The sequence below is a fragment of the Aquarana catesbeiana genome, unplaced genomic scaffold (assembly GCF_042186555.1).
Source record: "Aquarana catesbeiana isolate 2022-GZ unplaced genomic scaffold, ASM4218655v1 unanchor240, whole genome shotgun sequence".
Taxonomy (NCBI): Eukaryota; Metazoa; Chordata; class Amphibia; order Anura; family Ranidae; genus Aquarana; species Aquarana catesbeiana.
Genome location: NW_027362669.1, coordinates 701,746 through 728,997, shown reverse-complemented (window position 1 = coordinate 728,997; position 27,252 = coordinate 701,746). Strand labels below are relative to the sequence as shown.

Genomic DNA, 27,252 nt, shown 5'->3' with positions numbered 1-27,252 from the left:
GAACACGACTAATAGTTGTCCTGTGGACAGATTCTCCCACCTGAGCTGTGGATCTCTGCAGCTCCTCCAGAGTTACCATGGACCTCTTGGCTCTTCTCTGATGAATGCTCTCCTTGCCGGGCCGGTCAGTTTAGGTGGACGGCCATGTCTTGGTAGGTTTGCAGTTGTGCCATACTCTTTCCATTTTCCGATGATGGATTGAACAGAGCTCCGTGAGATGTTCAAAGCTTGGGAGATTATTTTATAACCTAACCCTGCTTTATACTTCTCCACAACTTTATCCCTGACCTGTCTGGTGTGTTCCTTGGCCTTCATGATGCTGTTTAACCTTCTATGAGGAGGTGAGTTGCCATCTAGATAGAGGAAGGCCCGTAGATGTGGTGTATCTGGATTTTGCAAAAGCATTTGACACAGTTCCCCATAAACGTTTACTGTACAAAATAAGGTGCGTTGGCATGGACCATAGGGTGAGTACATGGATTGAAAACTGGCTACAAGGGCGAGTTCAGAGGGTGGTGATAAATGGGGAGTACTCAGAATGGTCAGGGGTGGGTAGTGGGGTTCCCCAGGGTTCTGTGCTGGGACCAATCCTATTTAATTTGTTCATAAATGACCTGGAGGATGGGATAAACAGTTCAATCTCTGTATTTGCAGACGATACTAAGCTAAGCAGGGCAATAACTTCTCCGCAGGATGTGGAAACCTTGCAAAAAGATCTGAACAAATTAATGGGGGAGGGGCGACTACATGGCAAATGAGGTTCAATGTAGAAAAATGTAAAATAATGTATTTGGGTGGTAAAAATCTGAATGCAATCTATAGACTGGGGGGGAACCTCTGGGGGGGATCTAGGATGAAAAAGGACCTGGGGGTCCTAGTAGATGATAGGCTCAGCAATGACATGCAATGCCAAGCTGCTGCTAACAAAGCAAACAGAATATTGGCATTAAAAAGGGGATAAACTCCAGAGATAAAACGATAATTCTCCCGCTCTACAAGACTCTGGTCCGGCCGCACCTGGAGTATGCTGTCCAGTTCTGGGCACCAGTCCTCAGGAAGGATGTACTGGAAATGAAGCGAGTACAAAGAAGGGCAACAAAGCTAATAAAGGGTCTGGAGGATCTTAGTTATGAGGAAAGGTTGTGAGCTCTGAACTTATTCTCTCTGGAAAAGAGACGCTTGAGAGGGGATATGATTTCAATATACAAATACCGGACTGGTGACCCCACAATATATAAATACCGGACTGGTGACCCCACAATATATAAATACCAGACTGGTGACCCCACAATATATAAATACCGGACTGGTGACCCCACAATATATAAATACCAGACTGGTGACCCCACAATATATAAATACCGGACTGGTGACCCCACAATATATAAATACCGGACTGGTGACCCCACAATATATAAATACCGGACTGGTGACCCCACAATATACAAATACCGGACTGGTGACCCCACAATATATAAATACCGGACTGGTGACCCTACAATATATAAATACCGGACTGGTGACCCCACAATATACAAATACCGGACTGGTGACCCCACAATATATAAATACCGGACTGGTGACCCCACAATATATAAATACCGGACTGGTGACCCCACAATATATAAATACCGGACTGGTGACCCCACAATATATAAATACCAGACTGGTGACCCCACAATATATAAATACCGGACTGGTGACCCCACAATATATAAATACCAGACTGGTGACCCCACAATATATAAATACCAGACTGGTGACCCCACAATATATAAATACCAGACTGGTGACCCCACAATAGAGAAATACCGGACTGGAGACCCCACAATATATAAATACCGGACTGGTGACCCCACAATATATAAATACCAGACTGGTGACCCCACAATATATAAATACCAGACTGGTGACCCCACAATAGAGAAATACCGGACTGGTGACCCCACAATATATAAATACCAGACTGGTGACCCCACAATAGAGAAATACCAGACTGGAGACCCCACAATAGGTAGAAAACTTTTTTGCAGAAGAGAGTTTAATAAGACTTGGGGCCACTCATTACAATTAGAAGAAAAGAGGTTTAACCTTAAACTATGTAGAGGGTTCTTTACTGTAAGAGCGGCAAGGATGTGGAATTCCCTTCCACAGGCGGTGGTCTCAGCGGGGAGCATCGATAGCTTCAAGAAACTATTAGATAATCACCTGAATGACCGCAACATACAGAGATATACAATGTAATACTGACACATAATCACACACATAGGTTGGACTTGATGGACTTGTGTCTTTTTTTTTAACCTCACCTACAATGTAACTATGTAAGATTCTCTAATAAACCTCTGAGGGCTTCACAGAACAGCTGTATTTATACTGAGATTAAATGACACACAGGTGGACTCTATTTACTGATCTGGTGACTTCTGAAGGCAATTGGTTCCACTAGATTTTAGTTAGGGGTATCAGAGTAAAGGGGATGAATACAAATGCCCCCCACACTTTTCACATATTTATTTGTATCATTTTCTTTCCACTTCACAATTATGAGCCACTTTGTGTTGGTCTATCACAAAAAATCCCAATTTGTGTTCTTGGTGGTAACATGAGAAAATGTGGGAAATTTCGAGGGGTATGAATACTTTTTCCAGGCACTGTAATAATGGAGGAGTTGGGGAACATGGTCATATAATAATGGAGGAGTTGGAGAACATGGTCATATAATAATGGAGGAGTTGGAGAACATGGTCATATAATAATGGAGGAGTTGGAGAACATGGTCATATAATAATGGAGGAGTTGGAGAACATGGTCATATAATAATGGAGGAGTTGGAGAACATGGTCATATAATAATGGAGGAGTTGGAGAACATGGTCATATAATAATGGAGGAGTTGGAGAACATGGTCACATAATAATGGGTGGGTAAAGTACGTTGCAGAGAGAACACAGAGCCCCATCGCTGACACTCCTCATCCCTCTCAGGGTTAAGGATCCAGAGAGAGGCAGGAAGTTTTGGGAGGGGGATGGAAGACTTTCACCTCTCATCTCTCCCCTCCCCTCCCCTCCCCCCCCCCCCACTCTGAGGATGCTGGCTAGAGGGGGCTGTCCAGGGATGGTTTAAGGAGGCGAGAAGTCTGTGTGTGTGGGATCTGCAGAGCTGGCAGAGGGAGACCAAGGCTGGCCTGGGTACCACAGAGCAGGGACTGGATGCTGGACATCCCAGGGGAACCCGGACACTGGGGGGCTGGTGGGACCTTCCAGGATTTACGTTGAGATTTTCCTGGCACTGACGTGGAGTTGTAGCGCTGATTAGTCAGTTTCATGGATTCTGGGATTTCATGAGATGACACATGTGGGAACGTTTATCCATGTATTGTGGAATTGTCTGCACCATAAGTGGATTACCATTTACGGGATCCGCTCTCCCACTACAAGCACTACAGAAACTTTGGGGAACACCACAGCGTCTGGATGACGTAATCGGCGGGGGCCAGGATCCAGCCAAGCCATAGACCTGTACTAAATCCTTCCATTCGTTGGATCGTTGTGAATCCTGGGGGCCACTGAACACCGGAATACTCCAGAGAATAGAAGACTGCAGGAGTTGTCCATACATGAGGCCACCATATCTCATCTAGTGTCTAGGAGTTGTGGGACCCGGGCCATAGACCTGTACTGAATCCTTCCATTCGTTGGATCGTTGTGAATCCTTGGGGCCACTGAACACCGCAATACTCCAGAGAATAGAAGACTGCAGGAGTTGTCCATACATGAGGCCACCATATCTCATCTAGTGTCTAGGAGTTGTAGGACCCGGCTGGAGACGGGTTCTGGGCCCTTACGGGATACAAACTCTCTGGCGACTTGGTGGGATGTCCTAGTCCACTTACAATCTGTAGTGTGGAATTTTCCTTTTTTCCAGATTTTACTTGATTGACCACTTGGATGACCATGGCAAAGTCATTGTGGTGTTTGTGCAGCTATATACTATGTCTTAGTCTTGGGGGAAGCTACGCCACAAACTACCCACCTCGTTACAACCTATACACAGGAGGGACGGCCCCGCAAAATCAAGTCATGACAGCACAAGGGGTAACACAAGCACAGAATGGCCTTCGGGCTGCCAGCCGGCACAGGTAGGTGGCCCATGGAAAGTACCAACCACAGTCCTGCCCATGGCTTGTAGGTCACTCTCTTTCTGGTTGGGAACAGAACCATGAAAAGTCCTCTAACACCTAAACGCCAAAGACACTTCTGTAGAAGGTGACCCATAATTTCATGAATCCTTCCTGAGGAAACACAGTGGGGGGGATTGTCTGACATAAAGATTATTAGTCACAGTTACCTATGTACCATGTGAGGTGCACGTAGAACATTCTTTACTGTCCATTAAGACTTTCCTTCATATCTGGATGAATGCCCCCGCCTTCACACACAGCCTTTATATCCTCCATAGTCCAGACAGTATATCTGCCATAATGTCCTCACCCTAAGGTGTCAAATGTACTACAATGTCCTATATATTACAAACATTATATCTGCTATAATGTCCTCCATAGACCACATGTTATATTCCTACTATAATGTCCTCTATAGACCACACAGTATATCTACTATAATGTCCTCTATAGACCACACAGTATATCTACTATAATGTCCTCTATAGACCACATGTTATATTCCTACTATAATGTCCTCTATAGACCACATGTTATATTCCTACTATAATGTCCTCTATGGACCACATGTTATATTCCTACTATAATGTCCATTAAGACTTTCCTTCATATCTGGATGAATGCCCCCACCTCTACACACAGCCTTTATATCCTCCATAGTCCAGATAGTATATCTGTCATAATGTCCTAACCCAAAAGGTGTCAAATATACTAAAATATACTCTATTATCTGAGGTCTTATACTCACTATATTGTCCTCTATATCTAAGGTCTTATATCTACTAAAATGTCCTCTATATCTGAGGTCTTATATCTACTATAATGTCCTCTATATCTGAGGTCTTATATCTACTATAATGTCCTCTATATCTGAGGTCTTATATCTACCATAATGTCCCCTACATCTGAGGGGGTTATGTCTACTGTAATATCCTCTATAACTTAGAGCTTATATGCACTACAATGTTCTATATATATGAGGTCTTTTATCTACTATAATGTCCTCTATATCTGAGGTCTTATATCGACCATAATGCTCTACATCTGAGGTCTTATATCTTATACTGTCCCTTATATCTGAGGGGTTAAAGCTACTATAATGTCCTCTATATCTGAGGTCCTATATCTACTATATTGTCCCTATAGCTGAGGTGTTATCTCTACTGTAATATCCCCTATATCTTATATCTACTATAATGTCCTTTAAATCTGAGGTCTTATATTTACTATAATATCCCCTATATCCGAGGTCCTATATGCATTATACTGTTCTCTATATCTGAGGTCTTATATCTACTATATTGTCCTCTATATCTGAGGTCTTATATCTACTGTAATGTCCTCTATATCTGAGGTCTTATATCTACTGTAATGTCCCCTATATCTGAGGTCTTATGTCTACTATAATGTCCTCTATATCTGAGGTCTTATATCTACTATAATGTCCTCTATATCTGAGGTCTTATATCTACTATAATGTCCTCTATATCTGAGGTCTTATATCTACTATAACGTCCTCTATATCTGAGGTCTTATATCTACTATAATGTCCTCTATATCTGAGGTCTTATATCTACTATAACGTCCTCTATATCTGAGGTCTTATATCTACTATAATGTCCTCTATATCTGAGGTTTTATATCTACTATAATGTCCTCTATATCTGAGGTTTTATATCTACTATAATGTCCTCTATATCTGAGGTCTTATATCTACTATAATGTCCTCTATATCTGAGGTCTTATATCTACTATAATGTCCTCTATATCTGAGGTCTTATGTCTACTATAATGTCCTCTATATCTGAGGTTTTATATCTACTATAATGTCCTCTATATCTGAGGTCTTATATCTACTATAATGTCCTCTATATCTGAGGTCTCATATCTACTATAATGTCCCCTATATCTGAGGTCTTATATCTACTATAACGTCCTCTATATCTGAGGTTTTATATCTACTATAATGTCCTCTATATCTGAGGTCTTATGTCTACTATAATGTCCTCTATATCTGAGGTCTTATATCTACTATAATGTCCTCTATATCTGAGGTCTCATATCTACTATAATGTCCCCTATATCTGAGGTCTTATATCTACTATAACGTCCTCTATATCTGAGGTCTTATATCTACTATAACGTCCTCTATATCTGAGGTCTTATATCTACTATAACATCCTGTATATCTGAGGTCTTAGATCTACTATAATGTCCTCTATATCTGAGGTCTTATATCTACTATAATGTCCTCTATATCTGAGGTCTTATATCTACTATAATGTCCTCTATATTTGAGGTCTCATGTCTACTATAATGTCCTCTATATCTGAGGTCTCATATCTACTATAATGTCCCCTATATCTGAGGTCTTATATCTACTATAACGTCCTCTATATCTGAGGTCTTATATCTACTATAATGTCCTCTATACCTGAGGTCTTATATCTTCTGTAATGTCCTCTATATCTGAGGTCTTATATCTACTATAACATCCTCTATATCTGAGGTCTTATATCTACTATAATGTCCTCTATATCTGAGGTCTTATATCTACTATAACGTCCTCTATATCTGAGGTCTCATATCTACTATAATGTCCCCTATATCTGAGGTCTTATATCTACTATAACGTCCTCTATATCTGAGGTCTTATATCTACTATATTGTCCTCTATATCTGAGGTCTTATATCTTCTGTAATGTCCTCTATATCTGAGGTCTTATATCTACTATAACATCCTCTATATCTGAGGTCTTATATCTACTATAATGTCCTCTATATCTGAGGTCTTATATCTACTATAACGTCCTCTATATCTGAGGTCTTATATCTACTATAATGTCCTCTATATCTGAGGTCTTATATCTACTATAACGTCCTCTATATCTGAGGTCTTATATCTACTATAATGTCCCCTATATCTGAGGTCTTATATCTACTATAATGTCCTCTATATCTGAGGTTTTATATCTACTATAATGTCCTCTATATCTGAGGTTTTATATCTACTATAATGTCCTCTATATCTGAGGTTTTATATCTACTATAATGTCCTCTATATCTGAGGTTTTATATCTACTATAATGTCCTCTATATCTGAGGTCTTATATCTACTATAATGTCCTCTATATCTGAGGTCTTATATCTACTATAATGTCCTCTATATCTGAGGTCTTATGTCTACTATAATGTCCTCTATATCTGAGGTCTTATATCTACTATAATGTCCTCTATATCTGAGGTCTTATATCTACTATAATGTCCTCTATATCTGAGGTCTTATGTCTACTATAATGTCCTCTATATCTGAGGTCTTATATATACTATACTGTTCTCTATATCTGAGGTCTTATATCTACTATAATGTCCTCTATATCTGAGGTCTTATGTCTACTATAACGTCCTCTATATCTGAGGTTTTATATCTACTATAATGTCCTCTATATCTGAGGTCTCATGTCTACTATAATGTCCTCTATATCTGAGGTCTCATATCTACTATAATGTCCCCTATATCTGAGGTCTTATATCTACTATAACGTCCTCTATATCTGAGGTCTTATATCTACTATAACGTCCTCTATATCTGAGGTCTTATATCTACTATAACATCCTGTATATCTGAGGTCTTAGATCTACTATAATGTCCTCTATATCTGAGGTCTTATATCTACTATAATGTCCTCTATATCTGAGGTCTTATATCTACTATAATGTCCTCTATATCTGAGGTCTCATGTCTACTATAATGTCCTCTATATCTGAGGTCTCATATCTACTATAATGTCCTCTATATCTGAGGTCTTATATCTACTATAACGTCCTCTATATCTGAGGTCTTATATCTACTATAACGTCCTCTATATCTGAGGTCTTATATCTACTATAATGTCCTCTATATCTGAGGTCTTATATCTACTATAATGTCCTCTATATCTGAGGTCTTATATCTACTATAACGTCCTCTATATCTGAGGTCTTATATCTACTATAATGTCCTCTATATCTGAGGTCTTATATCTACTATAATGTCCTCTATATCTGAGGTCTTATATCTACTATAATGTCCTCTATATCTGAGGTTTTATATCTACTATAATGTCCTCTATATCTGAGGTCTCATGTCTACTATAATGTCCTCTATATTTGAGGTCTCATGTCTACTATAATGTCCTCTATATCTGAGGTCTCATATCTACTATAATGTCCTCTATATCTGAGGTCTTATATCTACTATAATGTCCTCTATATCTGAGGTTTTATATCTACTATAATGTCCTCTATATCTGAGGTCTCATGTCTACTATAATGTCCTCTATATTTGAGGTCTCATGTCTACTATAATGTCCTCTATATCTGAGGTCTCATATCTACTATAATGTCCCCTATATCTGAGGTCTTATATCTACTATAACGTCCTCTATATCTGAGGTCTTATATCTACTATAATGTCCTCTATATCTGAGGTCTTATATCTACTATAATGTCCTCTATATCTGAGGTCTCATATCCACTATAATGTCTTCTATATCTGAGGGGTTATATTTAGTATAATGTTCTTCACATCCCAGCAATGATATCTGGTGGTACATCCTCTAATGTCTATTATCTCTTGTACAATGTTCCCACCACTCTTCAGATCTGCTGGTTATGTATAGCTGGCACAGCACGGTATAAACATGGTTTGGTGGCTGGATGACTCCCCTCCAGTCCTCTGATGCAATCCACGTTTTTCACTCAGTAAACTTTGTATTAATTAAAAGGGCCTGTGAGACACATGGGGGATGGCTCTGTGCCAACCATGACTTACACAGCTGGCCAGTTCCACTTTTCAGAGTATGAGCTCCAAAAATAATGTAAAGCCAGAGGTCATGCCAGTGACAGCCTAGAGTCCGGGAGGGCAGTGCCATTCACAGCCTAGAATCCAGGATGTCTGCGCCTACCGTAGCCTAGAGTCTGGGAGGCCAGTGCCAACAGCAGCCTAGAGACCTGGATGTCAGTGCTGGCCAGCCCCAACCGCAGCTTAGAGTCTGGGAGGCCAGCCCCAACCACAGCCTAGAGTCTGGGAGGCCAGCCCCAACTGCAGCCTAGAGTCCAGGAGGCCAGTACCAACCACAGCCTAGAGACCAGGATGTCAGTGCCAACCATAGACTAGAGTCTAGAAGGTCAGCGTCAACTGCAGTATAGAGTCCAGGAGGTCAGCGGCAACCGCAGCCTAGAGTCTTGGAGGTCATCACCAACGGTAGCCTAGAGTCTAGGAGGCCAGCGTCAACTGCAGTAGAGTCCAGGAGGTCAGCTCCAACCATAGCCTAGAGTCTAGGAGGTCAGCAAAACCACAGCCTAGAGACCAGGATATAAGTGCCAACCGCAGCCTAGAGTCCAGAAGGTAAGCACAACCACAGCCTAGAGTCTAGGAGGTCAATATCAACCACAGCCTAGAGTCTAGGAGGTCAGTGCAAACCACAGCCTAGAGTCAAGGAGATTAATGCCAACCACAGCCTAGAGTCCAGGAGGTCAGCACCAACCATCCAGATCCAGTCTCTTATAGTCCTATACAACCTGGAGCTGACCTTCTGGGTTGTAGACTCAGCTGGAGCTGACCTCCAGAGTGGTATAAATTAGTGCCAACCACAGACTAGAGTCTAGGAGGTCAATATCAACCACAACCTAGAGTCTAGGAGGTCAGTTCAAACCACAACCTAGAGTCCAGGATATTGGTGCCAACCACAGCCTAGTGTTCAGAAGGTAAGCACAAACACAGCCTAGAGACCAGGAGGTCAGCACCAACCATCCAGATCCAGTCTCCTATAGTCCTATACAACCTGGAGCTGACCTTCTGGGTTGTAGACTCAGCTGGAGCTGACCTCCAGAGTGGTAGACTGAACTGGAGCTGACCTTCTGGGTTCTAGACTGAACTGGAGCTGACCTTCTGGGTTGTAGACTGAACTGGAGCTGACCTTCTGGGTTGTAGACTGAACTGGAGCTGACCTTCTGGGTTGTAGACTGAACTAGAGCTGACCTCCTGGGTTGTAGACTGAACTGGAGCTGACCTCTTGGGTTGTAGACTGAACTGGAGCTGACCTCTTGGGTTGTAGACTGAACTGGAGCTGACCTTCTGGGTTGTAGACTGAACTGGAGCTGACCTCCTGGGTTGTAGACTGAACTGGAGCTGACCTCCTGGGTTGTAGACTAAACTGGAGCTGACCTTCTGGGTTGTAGACTGAACTATAGCTGACCTCTTGGGTTTCAGACTGAACTGGAGCTGACCTCCTGGGTTGTAGACTGAACTGCAGCTTACCTCCTCAGTTAAAGGCTGAACTGGAGTGGTCCTTCTGGGTCAGAAGGTCAGCTCCAGTTCAGTCTACAACCCAGGAGGTTAGCTGGCACAGGAGGTGTACAGACCTGGAAACTCAGCACAGTGATGGTGCGAACTCCTCATAATGGGCACAGCAGGTGTACAGACCCGGGAACTCGACACAGGGATACTGGGAACTCCTCATAATGGGCACAGCGGGTGTGCAGACCTGGGAACTTAGCACAGAGATGGTAGGAACCCCTCATAATGGGCACAGCGGGTGTACAGACCTGGGAACTCAGCACAGGGATGGTGGGAAACTGCCATTCCACTCCCTGACAGCGAGGTGTGAGGTTGCTAGTTCCTTAGCTCCTGTGCTTCCAGAGACCAGGGGCTAGAGTTGCTTCTCTGCCCCAGGAGGGATGCTGAATCATGGATAGGCCTCAGCCCGTGGAAGATTCTGGGCCTGGCCTAAGAAAAGATGAATCCCTGTCTGCCTTTAGATGGAGGGTTGTTGAAACACTGAAGCGGATTCAGAAGGAAGAAGAGAAGTTGGTAGCTTTGAAAGCTGAATTTAAAAAGAAAAAGCAGATTTGTGCCAAAGTGTTCATTAGGAAAAGACCGGCTCTGAGGCCTGAGTTGAAAGACTTGGAACAAGCTCTGCGGAAACAGAAAGAACTGGTGAGTTCTCTGAAGGAGAATAGTGGAGCATTTAAAGAAAAATACAGAAATGAAGAATGGTTTAGCCAAATGAGAAGAGGAGCCGCTTCCTGCATGGGGGGTGAGGAGACCAGTGAGGAGATGCAGCTACAGACAGAGTCAGCTGAGAGTGAGAAAGTGGGCCCGGAGGATGAGCCCAGCTCTTTAACACCTCAGATATCTGCTGAGTCCTCAATGGTGGAGGCCTCTGTCCCCTTCACTCCCCAGCAATGTGGAACATCTGAGCAGGAGGTTGAAGGTTCTGGCATGCTGGAGGTTATCAATAAGTTGGAATCCCCTCCGAATGCGGCTCCCCATATGATGATGAGAAGATGGACACCGTTCCTAGCCCTGTGGAAGAGAGACCTGTGGAGAGAGCAAGATCCACCATTAAGTCTGCAGCAACTGGGGGGAAGTCTGATCCCAGATCAGCCATAACATCGCAGAGGTGACACCACAGCAAGCAGGTGCAGGTACAGTGTGTGTGCAGGATGGTGTGAACTTTAATGACAATGTGCTTGCTGAGGGTTGTAGTGCTGCATGCAGTCAGCCCAGACCCATAGACAATGTACAGCATGCAATAACATCTGCTAATAACTGTCAGCTTCAGTCTGCAGAGAGGTCCATGGACAATACAGTGACTTTGCCTGGACCAGGCACAGCGGCTGTTCTTGTGAATGGTGGAGGAGATGCTGGGGGCAGTAGTGCTACAACTTTCCAGGAGTCTGCAGCAGCCATGACTGTGATTGATCCCAGGAAAGAAACTGTGTGTTCGGGGGAGGGGGAGGGTCCTGCCGCTGCTAATCAGAAGACTGCTATCCCAGCTGATTCAGACTCTCTGCCAGCAGGTTTGATTGTGTCTAAGGACAAGACTGCAAATGCTGCTGGTGTAAGAAAAACTTATGCTGGTGTTGCTGCTACAGGATCTGGGAAGGGGGAGCAAGCAGGGAAGGAGCATGAAAATGTTTTATCTTCCTCCATGTTTAAAAGGAGGAATGTTGTTCAATTAAAATGGGAAGGCGGTGGAATCCCCCCACATAGGAGGACTGTGGTGGATAAGATTCTACAGATGGGGTTTACACCCACAGATATCTTCGCCCTGATCAGTCCGGCAGGTTCCTATGAATATGATTTGTCCTTTATCCATCTGGAGTCTTTGGACATATTTTGGGAGAAGTATGAACATGTGTGTAGGGGCCTGCCGGACTGGAAAGGGCTCATCCCAAAGCTTGTTTCATGCCAACCTCTCATTAAAATGGTCACAATTTTGGTCCACAATGAGTCCATACCGCAAGGGGATTTATCTGTTTGGTTGAGGAGGTATGGAGACGTCCTGAGCCCCCTAAAAAAGATTTTGGTTGATCGGGGAATATGGACGGGGGGGAGATGATCTGTGCAGTTAAAATGAAAAGTAATTGATAATGTCATCCAGCATCTGCCATCCTCAGCTTTCCTGGGGAGGGACAGGCTGACCATCTTCTATCCAGGCCAGCCAAAGCTCTGCAATAAGTGTGGTGATAAAGGACATCTCGCATCCTCCTGTCCAGTGATGAAGTGCTCTCTGTGTCAGGGTATAGGACATTTGGCGAAGGATTGTAATATTATCAGGTGCAATCTGTGCAATGCGGTGGGACATCCTTACAGTCAGTGTCCTGAGGCAAGGCACAACATTCCTGAGCTCATGAGAGAGTTCTTCCGCATGGACATGGAGGATGCTCTGAGCTCAGCAGCTGGGGTGCCTGTGAGTCCATCTGAGTCTGTGCCAATACCTAATGTGTCTCCCCAGTCTGTGGTGCCCCAGTCTGTGCCAATACCTAATGTGTCTCCCCAGTCTGTGCCGATACCTAATGTGACTGTGTCTCCCCGGTCTGTGGTGCCCCAGTCTGTGCCAATACCCAATGTGTCTGTCTTTCCAGTCTGTGGTGCGGTGCCCCAGTCTGTGTGTATGTCTGTATCTTCCCAGTCTGTGTGTTTACCTAGTTTGTCAGTGTCTTCCCAGCCTGTATGTAAGGTATCAGTTGCCGAGAATGTGTCCAATCCTTCTGTGTCTGTGTCTTCTAAAATTGCAGAGGCAGCAAGAGGTGCTGAGGCAGGTGCGTCAGGTGTGGTGCCAATCCCCCTCCCCTGATGCTGCAGGGTTTCTATTGAGGATCGCGGGGTGCAGAGGAGTGGGGAAAATGGTGGAGAGGCTGGCCTGGTGGTAGATAAGGGAAGGGGGAGTGGGGGGGAGGGGGATGAAGGGGAAGATAGGGGTTGGGAGGCTGTTGAATCTGGTTTGTCTAATGATGATATGGAGTGGTTAGAGGATAGGAGGAGGAGGGACAAAAGAAGGAAAAAAAGGGGTTCAGTTACTTTAACTCCAAAAGTTTTGCCTTTGGAAAATAAGTTTAAGGTCCTGTCTGATGATGATGATGAATGGGACTCATTCAGTTCGGCATCTTCTATGGAGGATGAGTGCCAGGGTGCAACGAAGTACGCTGGTTCTCCAGGAAGAGGGAGTAGTCAGGCTAAGAAACGGCTGCCTCAACTACCCTAATGGCAGTTCCCACTCCGTTAAAAGTGGCAACCATTAATGTTGCCAGCTTAAGATCAGTAAGTGCTCGTCATTTGGCCTTATTTTTGCCTCTGTGCCGTCTCTGTGAAGGGGCAGGACTTGCACCTGATTAACATCTATGGTCCCCAGACGAAGTGGGACAGGAAATGCCTCTTTACAAAGATTAAGCCTTTTCTTTTTACGGCCCAGCAGGTTATCTTTGGAGGTGATTTCAACACCATTACTAGGTCTAAAGACAGGAGAGGTTTCAGAGATAAGCTGGGCTATGACACCCTTTTTCTTAATACGGTAGTTAGGGAAGCAGGTCTGGTAGATGCGCACATTAAGCGCTGCCCAGACAGCACGGGGTTCACTTTTCAGCGAGGTAGTAGTCGGAGTAGGACAGATAGGTTTTTTTTTTAAAGGGAGACTCCGCTTTTTCGGCACCTGTGTGTCGGGCAGTGGAGTTTTCTGATCACTGTATTCTATCTGTGACTCTGAATGCCCCAGACATGCCACCTAGAGGGAGGGATATCTGGAGATTGAATTCGGCCCTCCTGGAAGATGAGAGAGTAAGACAATACTTTGAGGATTTTTTTCAAGCACAGGTAATGATCCTAGACTTTTGCAACAGTAAGTCAGAATGGTGGGAGCTTGTTAAACAGCGGACTGTTGGGCTTTTCAAGACCATAGGAAGAAAGAAGCAGCAAGATAAGTATATCACCTACCAGCGTTTACGGAGGAAACTTGACCGCCTTGTTTCGAATGGAGGAGATTCTGGGGCGATCTCTGAGATGAAGCTCCTCCTTAGGAGACATCAATATGACCGGCACGCCTCTTTGATTCAGGAGAGGGATTACGGGAAATACCATTCGCCTGACCCTTACCAGAACTGTAAATGGAGCGTAGCAGTTAAGACGGTCAATGGCCTGAGGGACAGTACGGCTCTCTGACGAAGTCTAGGTCAGGGATCCTGGAGGTTGTCAGGTCATACTATGCCGATCTCCTGGGAGGAAGGAACCTTGATCGGACAAGGATGTTGGGTTTTTTGGACTCTACACCAGGACTGGAAAGTAATGTTCCTTTGATAAATTTGACAGATGAAATCACTGCAGATGAGGTAATCTAGGCTATTGATAAACTAGCCATCAAGAAAACTCCAGGGCCAGATGGTTTGACAGCCGAGTTCTATAAATGTTTTAAGACGATCCTGGCTCCCTACCTTGCGGAGGTGTTTAAAGTGGGGTTCCACCCAAAAAACAAAAATACCTGGAAAAATTCTAAAAAAAAAAAAACAAAAAACATTTGGATATTTTTTTTTTTCACTTACCTCCAAATGCCTGTTGCTAGGTGGTCCCTCGTAGTCTGCCTGTTCCTTTGCCTGGGCTGGTGACATCACTTCCCCCTTGGCACAGGAAGGGCTCCGCTCTGCTCCTTCCTTCCTGTCAATCATCTGGGACCCATTACAGGTCCCAGGTGATTGAGCGGCCAATCACGGCACGCGGCGCCGCTCGCGCATGCGCAGTGGGTGCCAGGCTGTGAAGCCACAGCCCGGCGCCCACAGTTGAAATGCCGGCGCCGACGAGCGGAGGGGGGGGACGAGCGGGGCTTCGATCCCCTGCATTGCTGGACCCAGGGACAGGTAAGTGTCCAATTAAAAGTCAGCAGCTGCAGTATTTGTAGCTGCTGACTTTTAATTTTTTTTTTTTGACGGCCCCCCTGGGTGGAACTCCTCTTTAATGGCTGTTTGAATGAGGGTTCTCTCCCTCCCTCCATGAGGCAATCTGCAGTGATCCTTCTGTCAAAGGGTAAAGATCCTTCGATGATTGGGAATTGGCGCCCCATTAGCCTTCTTAATGTCGATAGGAAGATACTGGCAAAGATTTTCTTCTGACGATTATCACCAGTTACAGGCAGTTTGTTATCCCGCCACCAGCACTGTTCGGTCCAAGGTAGAAGCACTTTCTCAGCAGTGTTAGCTGTCCGGGAGGCCTTGGAGCGTTGTAGGGCTGCTGGTTGGGGTAAATTTTTGCTGACATTGGATCAGGCTAAGACCTTTGATCGGGTTAATCATGAGTACTTGTGGCTCCTTCTTGACAAATATGGCCTGGAGAGGGGTTTCATTGATTGGCTCAAGATTTTGTACAAAGGGGCTGAAAGCTTTCCTCTGGTTAATGGTTGGGTCAGGCAGCCCTTTGCGGTCGGCTCGGGTGTGCGTCAGGGGTGTCCATTGAGTCCTCTGCTATATGTATTTGCAATCGACCCCTTCATTAGAAGGCTAGAGAGTGGACCATTGTGTGGGGTACCTTTGGGCATCGCTGGTGAGCCTCCTTTGAAGGTTGTGGCCTATGCTGATGATGTTTCTGTTTTTATCTCTGGGACTGCGGAGGCGCAGGAGGTGGTCTCAGTGATGGGGCAGTATGCAGAGGCATCAGGTTCAAAGGTCAACCAGGACAAGTGTGAAGCTTTCTGGATGGGTGTGGAAGGTGAGAGCTTTGTTCTCCCGGATGACTTCCCGGAGCCCCAACAAAAAATTCGAGTTCTAGGCATTGAATTCGGCCCAGGTGACTATGGCCATGCAAATTGGGTGAACAGGCTGGAGAATGCCGATGCCAAGGTGGCAAGCTGGAAAGGTTGGCAGCTTTCCTTGAGGGAAAAGGTTGATCTGATCAAGACTTACCTGATTCCGATTTTTCTGTATGTCAGTTTTGTTTGCATTTTGCCAGTATCTCTCTATACCAGGATCTATAGTTGTTTCTTCCAGCTGTTATGGGGGAACAGAATAAACCTTGTCAAAAGTAATGTGACTTGCCTTCCTAGGCGGGAGGGTGGTCTAGGGATGGTCAACCCTGTAGTCTTTTTCTCTCTGATGTTTCTGAAGTACAATGTTGGTAACATGTTGGCAGAGAGACCGCCTGGGTGGGTTGGTATTTTCCAGTCCTGGTTTAGGCCCTTTCTGCGAGACTGGGAAAAAATGTTGCCCCGTGTTTGAAAAAGCTTCGGCAGTGGCAAGTAACAGCAGGAGAAGTCAGATCTCTTCCAAGGAAACTTCTTGAGAAGCGGATCATGAGCTCTGCTTTTTGTGAGCCACTGGCCTTGAGGGATTGCTCAAGCCTGGTTTTGGGGGTGGGTTTGCGATTGATTAATTTGGAGAGAATCCCAATGAAGTTTAGGGATCAGGCTTGGCTTGCCTTTCATGGAAAACTATATGTGAAGGGCAACTTGAAGTTTCTTTCCAAGAGTGATCGGGGCTGCCGACTTCAATGCCCTTTTAATATAGAGGTGTACAAGAGGGTTGGGAGGGCTCTGAGTATACCCTTCCTCCCCCATATGAGTTATGCAGAGTGGGTGTATGGGGCATTCCAGACTCGTCGGGATTATGATTTGGAAACACTTTTTTTAGTTAGTCTAGTAGTCCGTTATTTCACGTGGAGTGCACGGTGTCAGGTATCCTTACGGAGTAAAATCCTCCCTGTGGAAGTGGTGGTGCAGGACATTCTGGGTGAGGTTGGGAAGATTCGGGTCTTGAGAAAGGCAGGTGGCAGCAGGAGGCCTGGATAAGGGCGTGGAGGAATATCAGGACTCTGTAGCTGCTGCCTGTTGATCTCGGGGTGTGCGGCTTTTCTTTGTATTCTTGATTCACTCCCCTAGATTTTCAAGATCAAATCTATTTTTGATAAAAGGCTCCATGCATGGTGACGGTGATGTTCCTTAGTCTGGCTCTCCCATAGGGATTGTGTTGTGCGCAATTTGGTTTGTACCATTTATTATGTTCTTGTTTTGTATTATCATATTCAATTATTTTGTAAATATGTTTTATTTATTTATTATGGTTTTATTGTATATAAGTTGTTGTTTGTAAGTTTTTTCAATAAACAAAATTAACCCCTCATAATGGGCACAGCGGGTGTACAGACCCGGGAACTCAGCACAGGGATGGTGAGAACCCCTCATAATGGGCACAGCGGGTGTACAGACCCGGGAACTCAGCACAGGGATGGTGGGAACCCCTCATAATGGGCACAGCGGGTGTACAGACCCGGGAACTCAGCACAGGGATGGTGGGAACCTCTCATAATGGGCACAGCGGGTGTACAGACCCGGGAACTCAGCACAGGGATGGTGAGAACCCCTCATAATGGGCACAGCGGGTGTACAGACCCGGGAACTCAGCACAGGGATGGTGAGAACCCCTCATAATGGGCACAGCGGGTGTACAGACCCTGGAACTCAGCACAGGGATGGTGGGAACTCCTCATAATGGGCACAGCGGGTGTACAGACCCGGGAACTCAGCACAGGGATGGTGAGAACCCCTCATAATGGGCACAGCGGGTGTACAGACCCAAGAACTCAGCACAGGGATGGTGAGAACCCCTCATAATGGGCACAGCGGGTGTACAGACCCGGGAACTCAGCACAGGGATGGTGAGAACCTCTCATAATGGGCACAGCGGGTGTACAGACCCGGGAACTCAGCACAGGGATGGTGAGAACCCCTCATAATGGGCACAGCGGGTGTACAGACCCAAGAACTCAGCACAGGGATGGAGGGAACCCCTCATAATGGGCACAGCGGGTGTACAGACCCGGGAACTCAGCACAGGGATGGTGAGAACCCCTCATAATGGGCACAGCGGGTGTACAGACCCGGGAACTCAGCACAGGGATGGTGGGAACTCCTCATAATGGGCACAGCGGGTGTACAGACCCGGGAACTCAGCACAGGGGTGGTGGGAACCCCTCATAATGGGCACAGCGGGTGTACAGACCCGGGAACTCAGCACAGGGGTGGTGGGAACCCCTCATAATGGGCACAGCGGGTGTACAGACCCGGGAACTCAGCACAGGGATGGTGGGAACCCCTCATAATGGGCGCAGGAAGTGGTCTCAGTGATAGGGCAGTATGCAGAGGCATCAGGTTCAAAGGTCAACCAGGACAAGTGTGAAGCTTTCTGGATGGGTGTAGAAGGTGAGAGCTTTGTTCTCCCGGATGACTTCCCGGAGCCCCAACAAAAAATTTGAGTTCTAGGCATTGAATTCGGCCCAGGTGACTATGGTCATGCAAATTGGGTGAACAGGCTGGAGAATGCCGATGCCAAGGTGGCAAGCTGGAAAGGTTGGCAGCTTTCCTTGAGGGAAAAGGTTGATCTGATCAAGACTTACCTGATTTCGATTTTTCTGTATGTCAGTTTTGTTTGCATTTTGCCAGTTTCTCTCTATACCAGGATCTATAGTTGTTTCTTCCAGCTGTTATGGGGGAACAGAATAAACCTTGTCAAAAGAAATGTGACTTGCCTTCCTAGGCGGGAGGGTGGTCTAGGGATGGTCAACCCTGTAGTCTTTTTCTCTCTGATGTTTCTGAAGTACAATCTTGGTAACATGTTGGCAGAGAGACCGCCTGGGTGGGTTGGTATTTTCCAGTCCTGGTTTAGGCCCTTTCTGCGAGACTGGGAAAATGGTGGGCCAGTGAAAAGCCTGAGGGTCAAGCATGAACAGCTCCCGGCTTATGTTGCCCCGTGTTTGAAAATGCTTCGGCAGTGGCAAGTAACAGCAGGAGAAGTCAAATCTCTTCCAAGGAAACTTCTTGAGAAGCGGATCATGAGCTCTGCTTTTTTTTGCAAGCCACTGGCCTTGAGGGATTGCCCAAGCCTGGTTTTGGGGGAGGGTTTGCGATTGATTAATTTGGAGAGAATCCCAATGAAGTTTAGGGATCAGGCTTGGCTTGCCTTTCATGGAAAACTATATGTGAAGGGCAACTTGAAGTTTCTTTCCATGAGTGATCGGGGCTGCCCGAGAGTGGAGTGTGGAGGAGTCCATGGATCACTTTCTACTTCAATGCCCTTTTAATATAGAGGTGTACAAGAGGGTGGGGAGGGCTCTGAGTATACCCTTCCTCCCCCATATGAGTTATGCAGAGTGGGTGTATGGGGCATTCCAGACTCGTCGGGATTATGATTTGGAAACACTTTTTTTAGTTAGTCTAGTAGTCCGTTATTTCACGTGGAGTGCACGGTGTCAGGTATCCTTACGGAGTAAAATCCTCCCTGTGGAAGTGGTGGTGCAGGACATTCTGGGTGAGGTTGGGAAGATTTGGGTCTTGAGAAAGGCAGGTGGCAGCAGGAGGCCTGGATAAGGGCGTGGAGGAATATCAGGACTCTGTAGCTGCTGCCTGTTGATCTCGGGGTGTGCGGCTTTTCTTTGTATTCTTGATTCACTCCCCTAGATTTTCAAGATCAAATCTATTTTTGATAAAAGGCTACATGCATGGTGACGGTGATGTTCCTTAGTCTGGCTCTCCTGTAGGGATTGTGTTGTGCGCAATTTGGTTTGTACCATTTATTATGTTCTTGTTTTGTATTATCATATTCAATTATTATGTAAATATGTTTTATTTATTTATTATGGTTTTATTGTATATAAGTTGTTGTTTGTAAGTTTTTTCAATAAACAAAATTAACCCCTCATAATGGGCACAGCGGGTGTACAGACCCGGGAACTCAGCACAGGGATGGTGGGAACCCCTCATAATGGGCACAGCGGGTGTACAGACCCGGGAACTCAGCACAGGGATGGTGGGAACCCCTCATAATGGGCACAGCGGGTGTACAGGCCCGGGAACTCAGCACAGGGATGGTGAGAACCCCTCATAATGGGCACAGCGGGTGTACAGACCCGGGAACTCAGCACAGGGATGGTGGGAACCCCTCATAATGGGCACAGCGGGTGTACAGACCCGGGAACTCAGCACAGGGATGGTGAGAACCCCTCATAATGGGCACAGCGGGTGTACAGACCCGGGAACTCAGCACAGGGATGGTGGGAACCTCTCATAATGGGCACAGCGGGTGTACAGACCCGGGAACTCAGCACAGGGATGGTGGGAACCCCTCATAATGGGCACAGCGGGTGTACAGACCCGGGAACTCAGCACAGGGATGGTGGGAACCCCTCATAATGGGCACAGCGGGTGTACAGACCCGGGAACTCAGCACAGGGATGGTGGGAACCCCTCATAATGGGCACAGCGGGTGTACAGAGATCTCACTAATATGGTTCTGGTTGGAGTTTCCCTATATATAGATCCATCAAATTGACTTACAAATTTAAGAAAGAACAAAGTGGATGTTCCTCAGATCCAGATGAGACATTGCAGCAATCACTAGCCCCAAGGAACAGCTGAAGGGCCCCTCATATAGGGATTGTGGGGTCTGTGTCCCCCCCCATAGGTCATACACTCACCATAGACCTGGGGTGACGGCTCCAGTGTGAAGTCACAGTCTGGTGTTATCAGTACCGGATTTACCAAGAGGTGTAGATAGGTGGTGAAGGTGAGGAGGTTTGGCACCCTTAGTGAATTGGGGCTGGGCCTAAACTATCAGTGTATCTGAAATAAGAACTGTCTGTAAGGCCTCACAGCATCCAATCACAATACTGGGGCGATTCCTCCTCATGTCATCTGATGTCATTGCTGTCTGTTCAGTCATTCTCTGTGCAATGTGACCGGTTGGCCCCCATAGCCGCGGACACATACCAGGACCCCAATCCTTCCTTTCATCTCTGCCTAATCCATTTATCTCCAGCACACTCCTCATTGGTGTCAATGAAAGGTCAGGTGACCTCTGGCTCAGCAGGGGACGGCTTTGTTCTGTAATCCATCCAGTGTACTGTGTGCAGATCACTGCTGCCATCTTGTGGATGAAAATCATACTGCAGCTCCATCCACACCTGATTTTATGAAGTTACCATTAACCTGGAGGGGGTGCTAGGGACTGTGGGGTCTGTGTCCCCCCACAGGTCATACACTGATCATAGACCTGGGGTGCCTGCTACAGTGTAAAGTCACAGTCTGGTGTTATCAGTACCGGATTTACCAAGAGGTGTAGATAGGTGGTGAAGGTGAGGAGGGTTTGGCACCCTTAGTGAATCGATCCCTGGTCTTCCCTCATTTGTCTCTACTTTCCCCTACTGAATCTGCCCTCTTCCCTCCCACATCTGTCCTGATTTTCCTCTCCTGGCTCTAACCCAAATTTCCCCTCTCAGAAAATTCCCAAATTTCCCCTCTCAGAAAATTCCCAAATTTCCCCTCTCAGATAATTCCCCAATTTTCCCTCTCAGATAATTCCCCAATTTTCCCTCTCAGATAATTCCCCAATTTTCCCTCTCAGATAACTCCCCAATGCTCCCTCTCAGATAATTCCCCAATTTTCCCTCTCAGATAACTCCCCAATGCTCCCTCTCAGATAATTCCCCAATTTTCTTTCTCAGATAATTCCCCGATTTTCCCTCTCAGATAACTGCCCAATTCTCCCTCTCAGATAATTCCCAAATTCTCCCTCTCAGATAATTCCCCAATTCTCCCTCTCAGATAATTCCCCAATTCTCCCTCTCAGATAATTTCCCAATTCTCCCTCTCAGATAATTCCCCAATTCTCCCTCTCAGATAATTCCCCAATTTTCATTCTCAGATAATTCTCCAATTCTCCCTCCCACATCTGTCCTGATTTTCCTCTCCCAGCTCTAACTCAAATTTCCCCTCTCAGATAATTCCCCAATTTTCGTTCTCAAATAATTCCCCAATTTTCGCTCTCAGATAATTCCCCAATTCTCCCTCTCAGATAATTCCCCAATTTTCCCTCTCAGATAATTCCCCAATTCTCCCTCTCAGATAATTCCCCAATTCTCCCTCTCAGATAATTCCCCAATTTTCGTTCTCAGATAATTCCCAAATTTTCCCTCTCAGATAATTCCCCAATTCTCCCTCTCAGATAATTCCCCAATTCTCCCTCTCAGATAATTCCCCAATTCTCCCTCTCAGATAATTCCCCAATTTTCATTCTCAGATAATTCTCCCTCCCACATCTGTCCTGATTTTCCTCTCCCAGCTCTAACTCAAATTTTCCCTCTCGGATAATTCCCCAATTTTCCCTCTCGGATAATTCCCCAATTTTCCCTCTCGGATAATTCCCCAATTTTCCCTCTCGGATAATTCCCCAATTTTCCCTCTCGGATAATTCCCCAATTTTCCCTCTCGGATAATTCCCCAATTTTCCCTCTCGGATAATTCCCCAATTTTCCCTCTCGGATAATTCCCCAATTTTCCCTCTCGGATAATTCCCCAATTTTCCCTCTTGGATAATTCCCCAATTTTCCCTCTCAGATAATTCCCCAATTTTCCTTCTCAAATAATTCCCCAATTTTCCCTGTCAGATAATTCCCCAATTTTCCCTCTCGGATAATTCCCCAATTCTCCCTCCCACATCTGTCCTGATTTTCCTCTCCCAGCTCTAACTCAAATTTCCCCTCTCAGATAATTCCCCAATTTTCCCTCCCACAGGTCATACACTGACCATAGACCTGGGGTGCCTGCTACAGTGTAAAGTCACAGTCTGGTGTTATCAGTACCGGATTTACCAAGAGGTGTAGATAGGTGGTGAAGGTGAGGAGGGTTTGGCACCCTTAGTGAATCGATCCCTGGTCTTCCCTCATTTGTCTCTACTTTCCCCTACTGAATCTGCCCTCTTCCCTCCCACATCTGTCCTGATTTTCATCTCCTGGCTCTAACCCAAATTTCCCCTCTCAGAAAATTCCCAAATTTCCCCTCTCAGAAAATTCCCAAATTTCCCCTCTCAGATAATTCCCCAATTTTCCCTCTCAGATAATTCCCCAATTTTCCCTCTCAGATAATTCCCCAATTTTCCCTCTCAGATAACTCCCCAATGCTACCTCTCAGATAATTCCCCAATTTTCCCTCTCAGATAACTCCCCAATGCTCCCTCTCAGATAATTCCCCAATTTTCTTTCTCAGATAATTCCCCGATTTTCCCTCTCAGATAACTGCCCAATTCTCCCTCTCAGATAATTCCCAAATTCTCCCTCTCAGATAATTCCCCAATTCTCCCTCTCAGATAATTCCCCAATTCTCCCTCTCAGATAATTCCCCAATTCTCCCTCTCAGATAATTCCCCAATTCTCCCTCTCAGATAATTCCCCAATTCTCCCTCTCAGATAATTCCCCAATTCTCCCTCTCAGATAATTCCCCAATTTTCATTCTCAGATAATTCTCCAATTCTCCCTCTCACATCTGTCCTGATTTTCCTCTCCCAGCTCTAACTCAAATTTCCCCTCTCAGATAATTCCCCAATTTTCGTTCTCAAATAATTCCCCAATTTTCGCTCTCAGATAATTCCCCAATTCTCCCTCTCAGATAATTCCCCAATTTTCGTTCTCAGATAATTCCCAAATTTTCCCTCTCAGATAATTCCCCAATTCTCCCTCTCAGATAATTCCCCAATTCTCCCTCTCAGATAATTCCCCAATTTTCATTCTCAGATAATTCTCCCTCCCACATCTGTCCTGATTTTCCTCTCCCAGCTCTAACTCAAATTTTCCCTCTCGGATAATTCCCCAATTTTCCCTCTCGGATAATTCCCCAATTTTCCCTCTCGGATAATTCCCCAATTTTCCCTCTCGGATAATTCCCCAATTTTCCCTCTCGGATAATTCCCCAATTTTCCCTCTCGGATAATTCCCCAATTTTCCCTCTCGGATAATTCCCCAATTTTCCCTCTCGGATAATTCCCCAATTTTCCCTCTCGGATAATTCCCCAATTTTCCCTCTCAGATAATTCCCCAATTTTCCTTCTCAAATAATTCCCCAATTTTCCCTGTCAGATAATTCCCCAATTTTCCCTCTCGGATAATTCCCCAATTCTCCCTCCCACATCTGTCCTGATTTTTCTCTCCCAGCTCTAACTCAAATTTCCCCTCTCAGATAATTCCCCAATTTTCCCTCTCAGATAATTCCCCAATTTTCCCTCTCGGATAATTCCCCAATTTTCCCTCTCGGATAATTCCCCAATTTTCCCTCTCAGATAATTCCCCAATTTTCCCTCTAGCATAATTCCCCAATTTTCCCTCTTGGATAATTCCCCAATTTCCCCTCTCAGATAATTCCCCAATTCTCCCTCCCACATCTGTCCTGATTTTCCTCTCCTGGCTCTAACTCAAATTTCCCCTCTCAGATAATTCCTCAATTATCCCTCTCAGATAATTCCCCAATTTCGTCCTCAGATAATTCCCCAATTTTCGTTCTCAGATAATTCCCAAATTTTCCCTCTCAGATAATTCCCCAATTCTCCCTCTCAGATAATTCTCCAATTCTCCCTCTCAGATAATTCCCCAATTTTCATTCTCAGATAATTCTCCCTCCCACATCTGTCCTGATTTTCCTCTCCCAGCTCTAACTCAAATTTTCCCTCTCGGATAATTCCCCAATTTTCCCTCTCGGATAATTCCCCAATTTTCCCTCTCGGATAATTCCCCAATTTTCCCTCTCGGATAATTCCCCAATTTTCCCTCTCGGATAATTCCCCAATTTTCCCTCTCGGATAATTCCCCAATTTTCCCTCTTGGATAATTCCCCAATTTTCCCTCTCGGATAATTCCCCAATTTTCCCTCTCGGATAATTCCCCAATTTTCCCTCTCGGATAATTCCCCAATTTTCCCTCTTGGATAATTCCCCAATTTTCCCTCTCAGATAATTCCCCAATTTTCCTTCTCAAATAATTCCCCAATTTTCCCTGTCAGATAATTCCCTAATTTTCCCTCTCGGATAATTCCCCAATTCTCCCTCCCACATCTGTCCTGATTTTCCTCTCCCAGCTCTAACTCAAATTTCCCCTCTCAGATAATTCCCCAATTTTCCCTCTCAGATAATTCCCCAATTTTCCCTCTCGGATAATTCCCCAATTTTCCCTCTCGGATAATTCCCCAATTTTCCCTCTCAGATAATTCCCCAATTTTCCCTCTAGGATAATTCCCCAATTTTCCCTCTTGGATAATTCCCCAATTTCCCCTCTCAGATAATTCCCCAATTCTCCCTCCCACATCTGTCCTGATTTTCCTCTCCTGGCTCTAACTCAAATTTCCCCTCTCAGATAATTCCTCAATTATCCCTCTCAGATAATTCCCCAATTTCGTCCTCAGATAATTCCCCAATTTTCCCTCTCGGATAATTCCCCAATTTTCCCTCTCGGATAATTCCCCAATTTTCCCTCTCGGATAATTACCCAATTTTCCCTCTCGGATAATTCCCCAATTTTCCCTCTCGGATAATTCCCCAATTTTCCCTCTCGGATAATTCCCCAATTTTCCCTCTCAGATAATTCCCCAATTTTCCCTCTCGGATAATTCCCCAATTTTCCCTCTCAGATAATTCCCCAATTTTCCCTCTCAGATAATTCCCCAATTTTCCCTCTCAGATAATTCCCCAATTTTCCCTCTCAGATAACTCCCCAATTTTCCCTCTCAGATAATTCCCCAATTCTCCCTCCCACATCTGTCCTGATTTTCCTCTTCCGGCTCTAACTCAAATTTCCCCTCTCAGATAATTCCCCAATTCTCCCTCTCAGATAATTCCCCAATTTTCCCTCTCAGATAATTCCCCAATTTTCCCTCTCAGATAACTCCCCAATTTTCCCTCTCAGATAATTCCCCAATTCTCCCTCCCACATCTGTCCTGATTTTCCTCTCCCAGCTCTAACTCAAATTTCCCCTCTCAGATAATTCCGCAATTCTCCCTCTCAGATAATTCCCCAATTCTCCCTCTCAGATAATTCCCCAATTCTCCCTCTCAGATAATTCCCCAATTCTCCCTCTCAGATAATTCCCCAATTTTCCCTCTCAGATAATTCCCCAATTTTCCCTCTCAGATAATTCCCCAATTTTCCCTCTCAGATAATTCCCCAATTTTCCCTCTCAGATAATTCCCCAATTTTCCCTCTCAGATAATTCCCCAATTTTCCCTCTCAGATAATTCCCCAATTTTCCCTCTCAGATAATTCACCAATTTTCCCTCTAGGATAATTCCCCAATTTTCCCTCTAGGATAATTCCCCAATTTTCCCTCTAGGATAATTCCCCAATTTTCCCTCTTGGATAATTCCCCAATTTTCCCTCTCAGATAATTCCCCAATTTTCCTTCTCAAATAATTCCCCAATTTTCCCTCTCGGATAATTCCCCAATTTTCCCTCTCAGATAATTCCCCAATTTTCCTTCTCAGATAATTCCCCAATTTTTCCTCTCAGATAATTCCCCAATTTTTCCTCTCAGATAATTCCCCAATTTTTCCTCTCAGATAATTCCCCAATTTTCCCTCTCAGATAATTCCCCAATTTTCCCTCTCAGATAATTCCCCAATTTTCCCTCTCAGATAATTCCCCAATTTCCCCTCTCAGATAATTCCCCAAATTCTCCCTCCCACATCTGTCCTGATTTTCCTCTCCTGGCTCTAACTCAAATTTCCCCTCTCAGATAATTCCTCAATTATCCCTCTCAGATAATTCCCCAATTTTCCCTCTCAGATAATTCCCCAATTTTCCCTCTCAGATAATTCTCCAATTATCCCTCTCAGATAATTCCCCAATTTTCCCTCTCGGATAATTCCCCAATTTTCCCTCTTGGATAATTCCCCAATTTTCCCTCTCAGATAATTCCCCAATTTTCCTTCTCAGATAATTCCCCAATTTTCCCTCTCAG

The 27,252-nt window shown here is 45.1% G+C and overlaps 1 protein-coding gene across 1 annotated transcript in view; it reads left to right on the top strand.

The window, feature by feature from the left end:
* The first annotated feature begins 3,090 nt into the window (after window positions 1–3,090).
* The window catches only part of EMILIN1 (elastin microfibril interfacer 1), an 80,049-nt gene continuing 55,887 nt past the window's right edge, over window positions 3,091–27,252 (top strand). Inside the window, exon 1 of the mRNA XM_073611929.1 lies at window positions 3,091–4,140. Within this exon, the coding sequence (XP_073468030.1) occupies window positions 3,950–4,140 (191 nt within the window). The 5' untranslated portion in view covers window positions 3,091–3,949. The remainder of the gene's footprint in view (window positions 4,141–27,252) is intronic.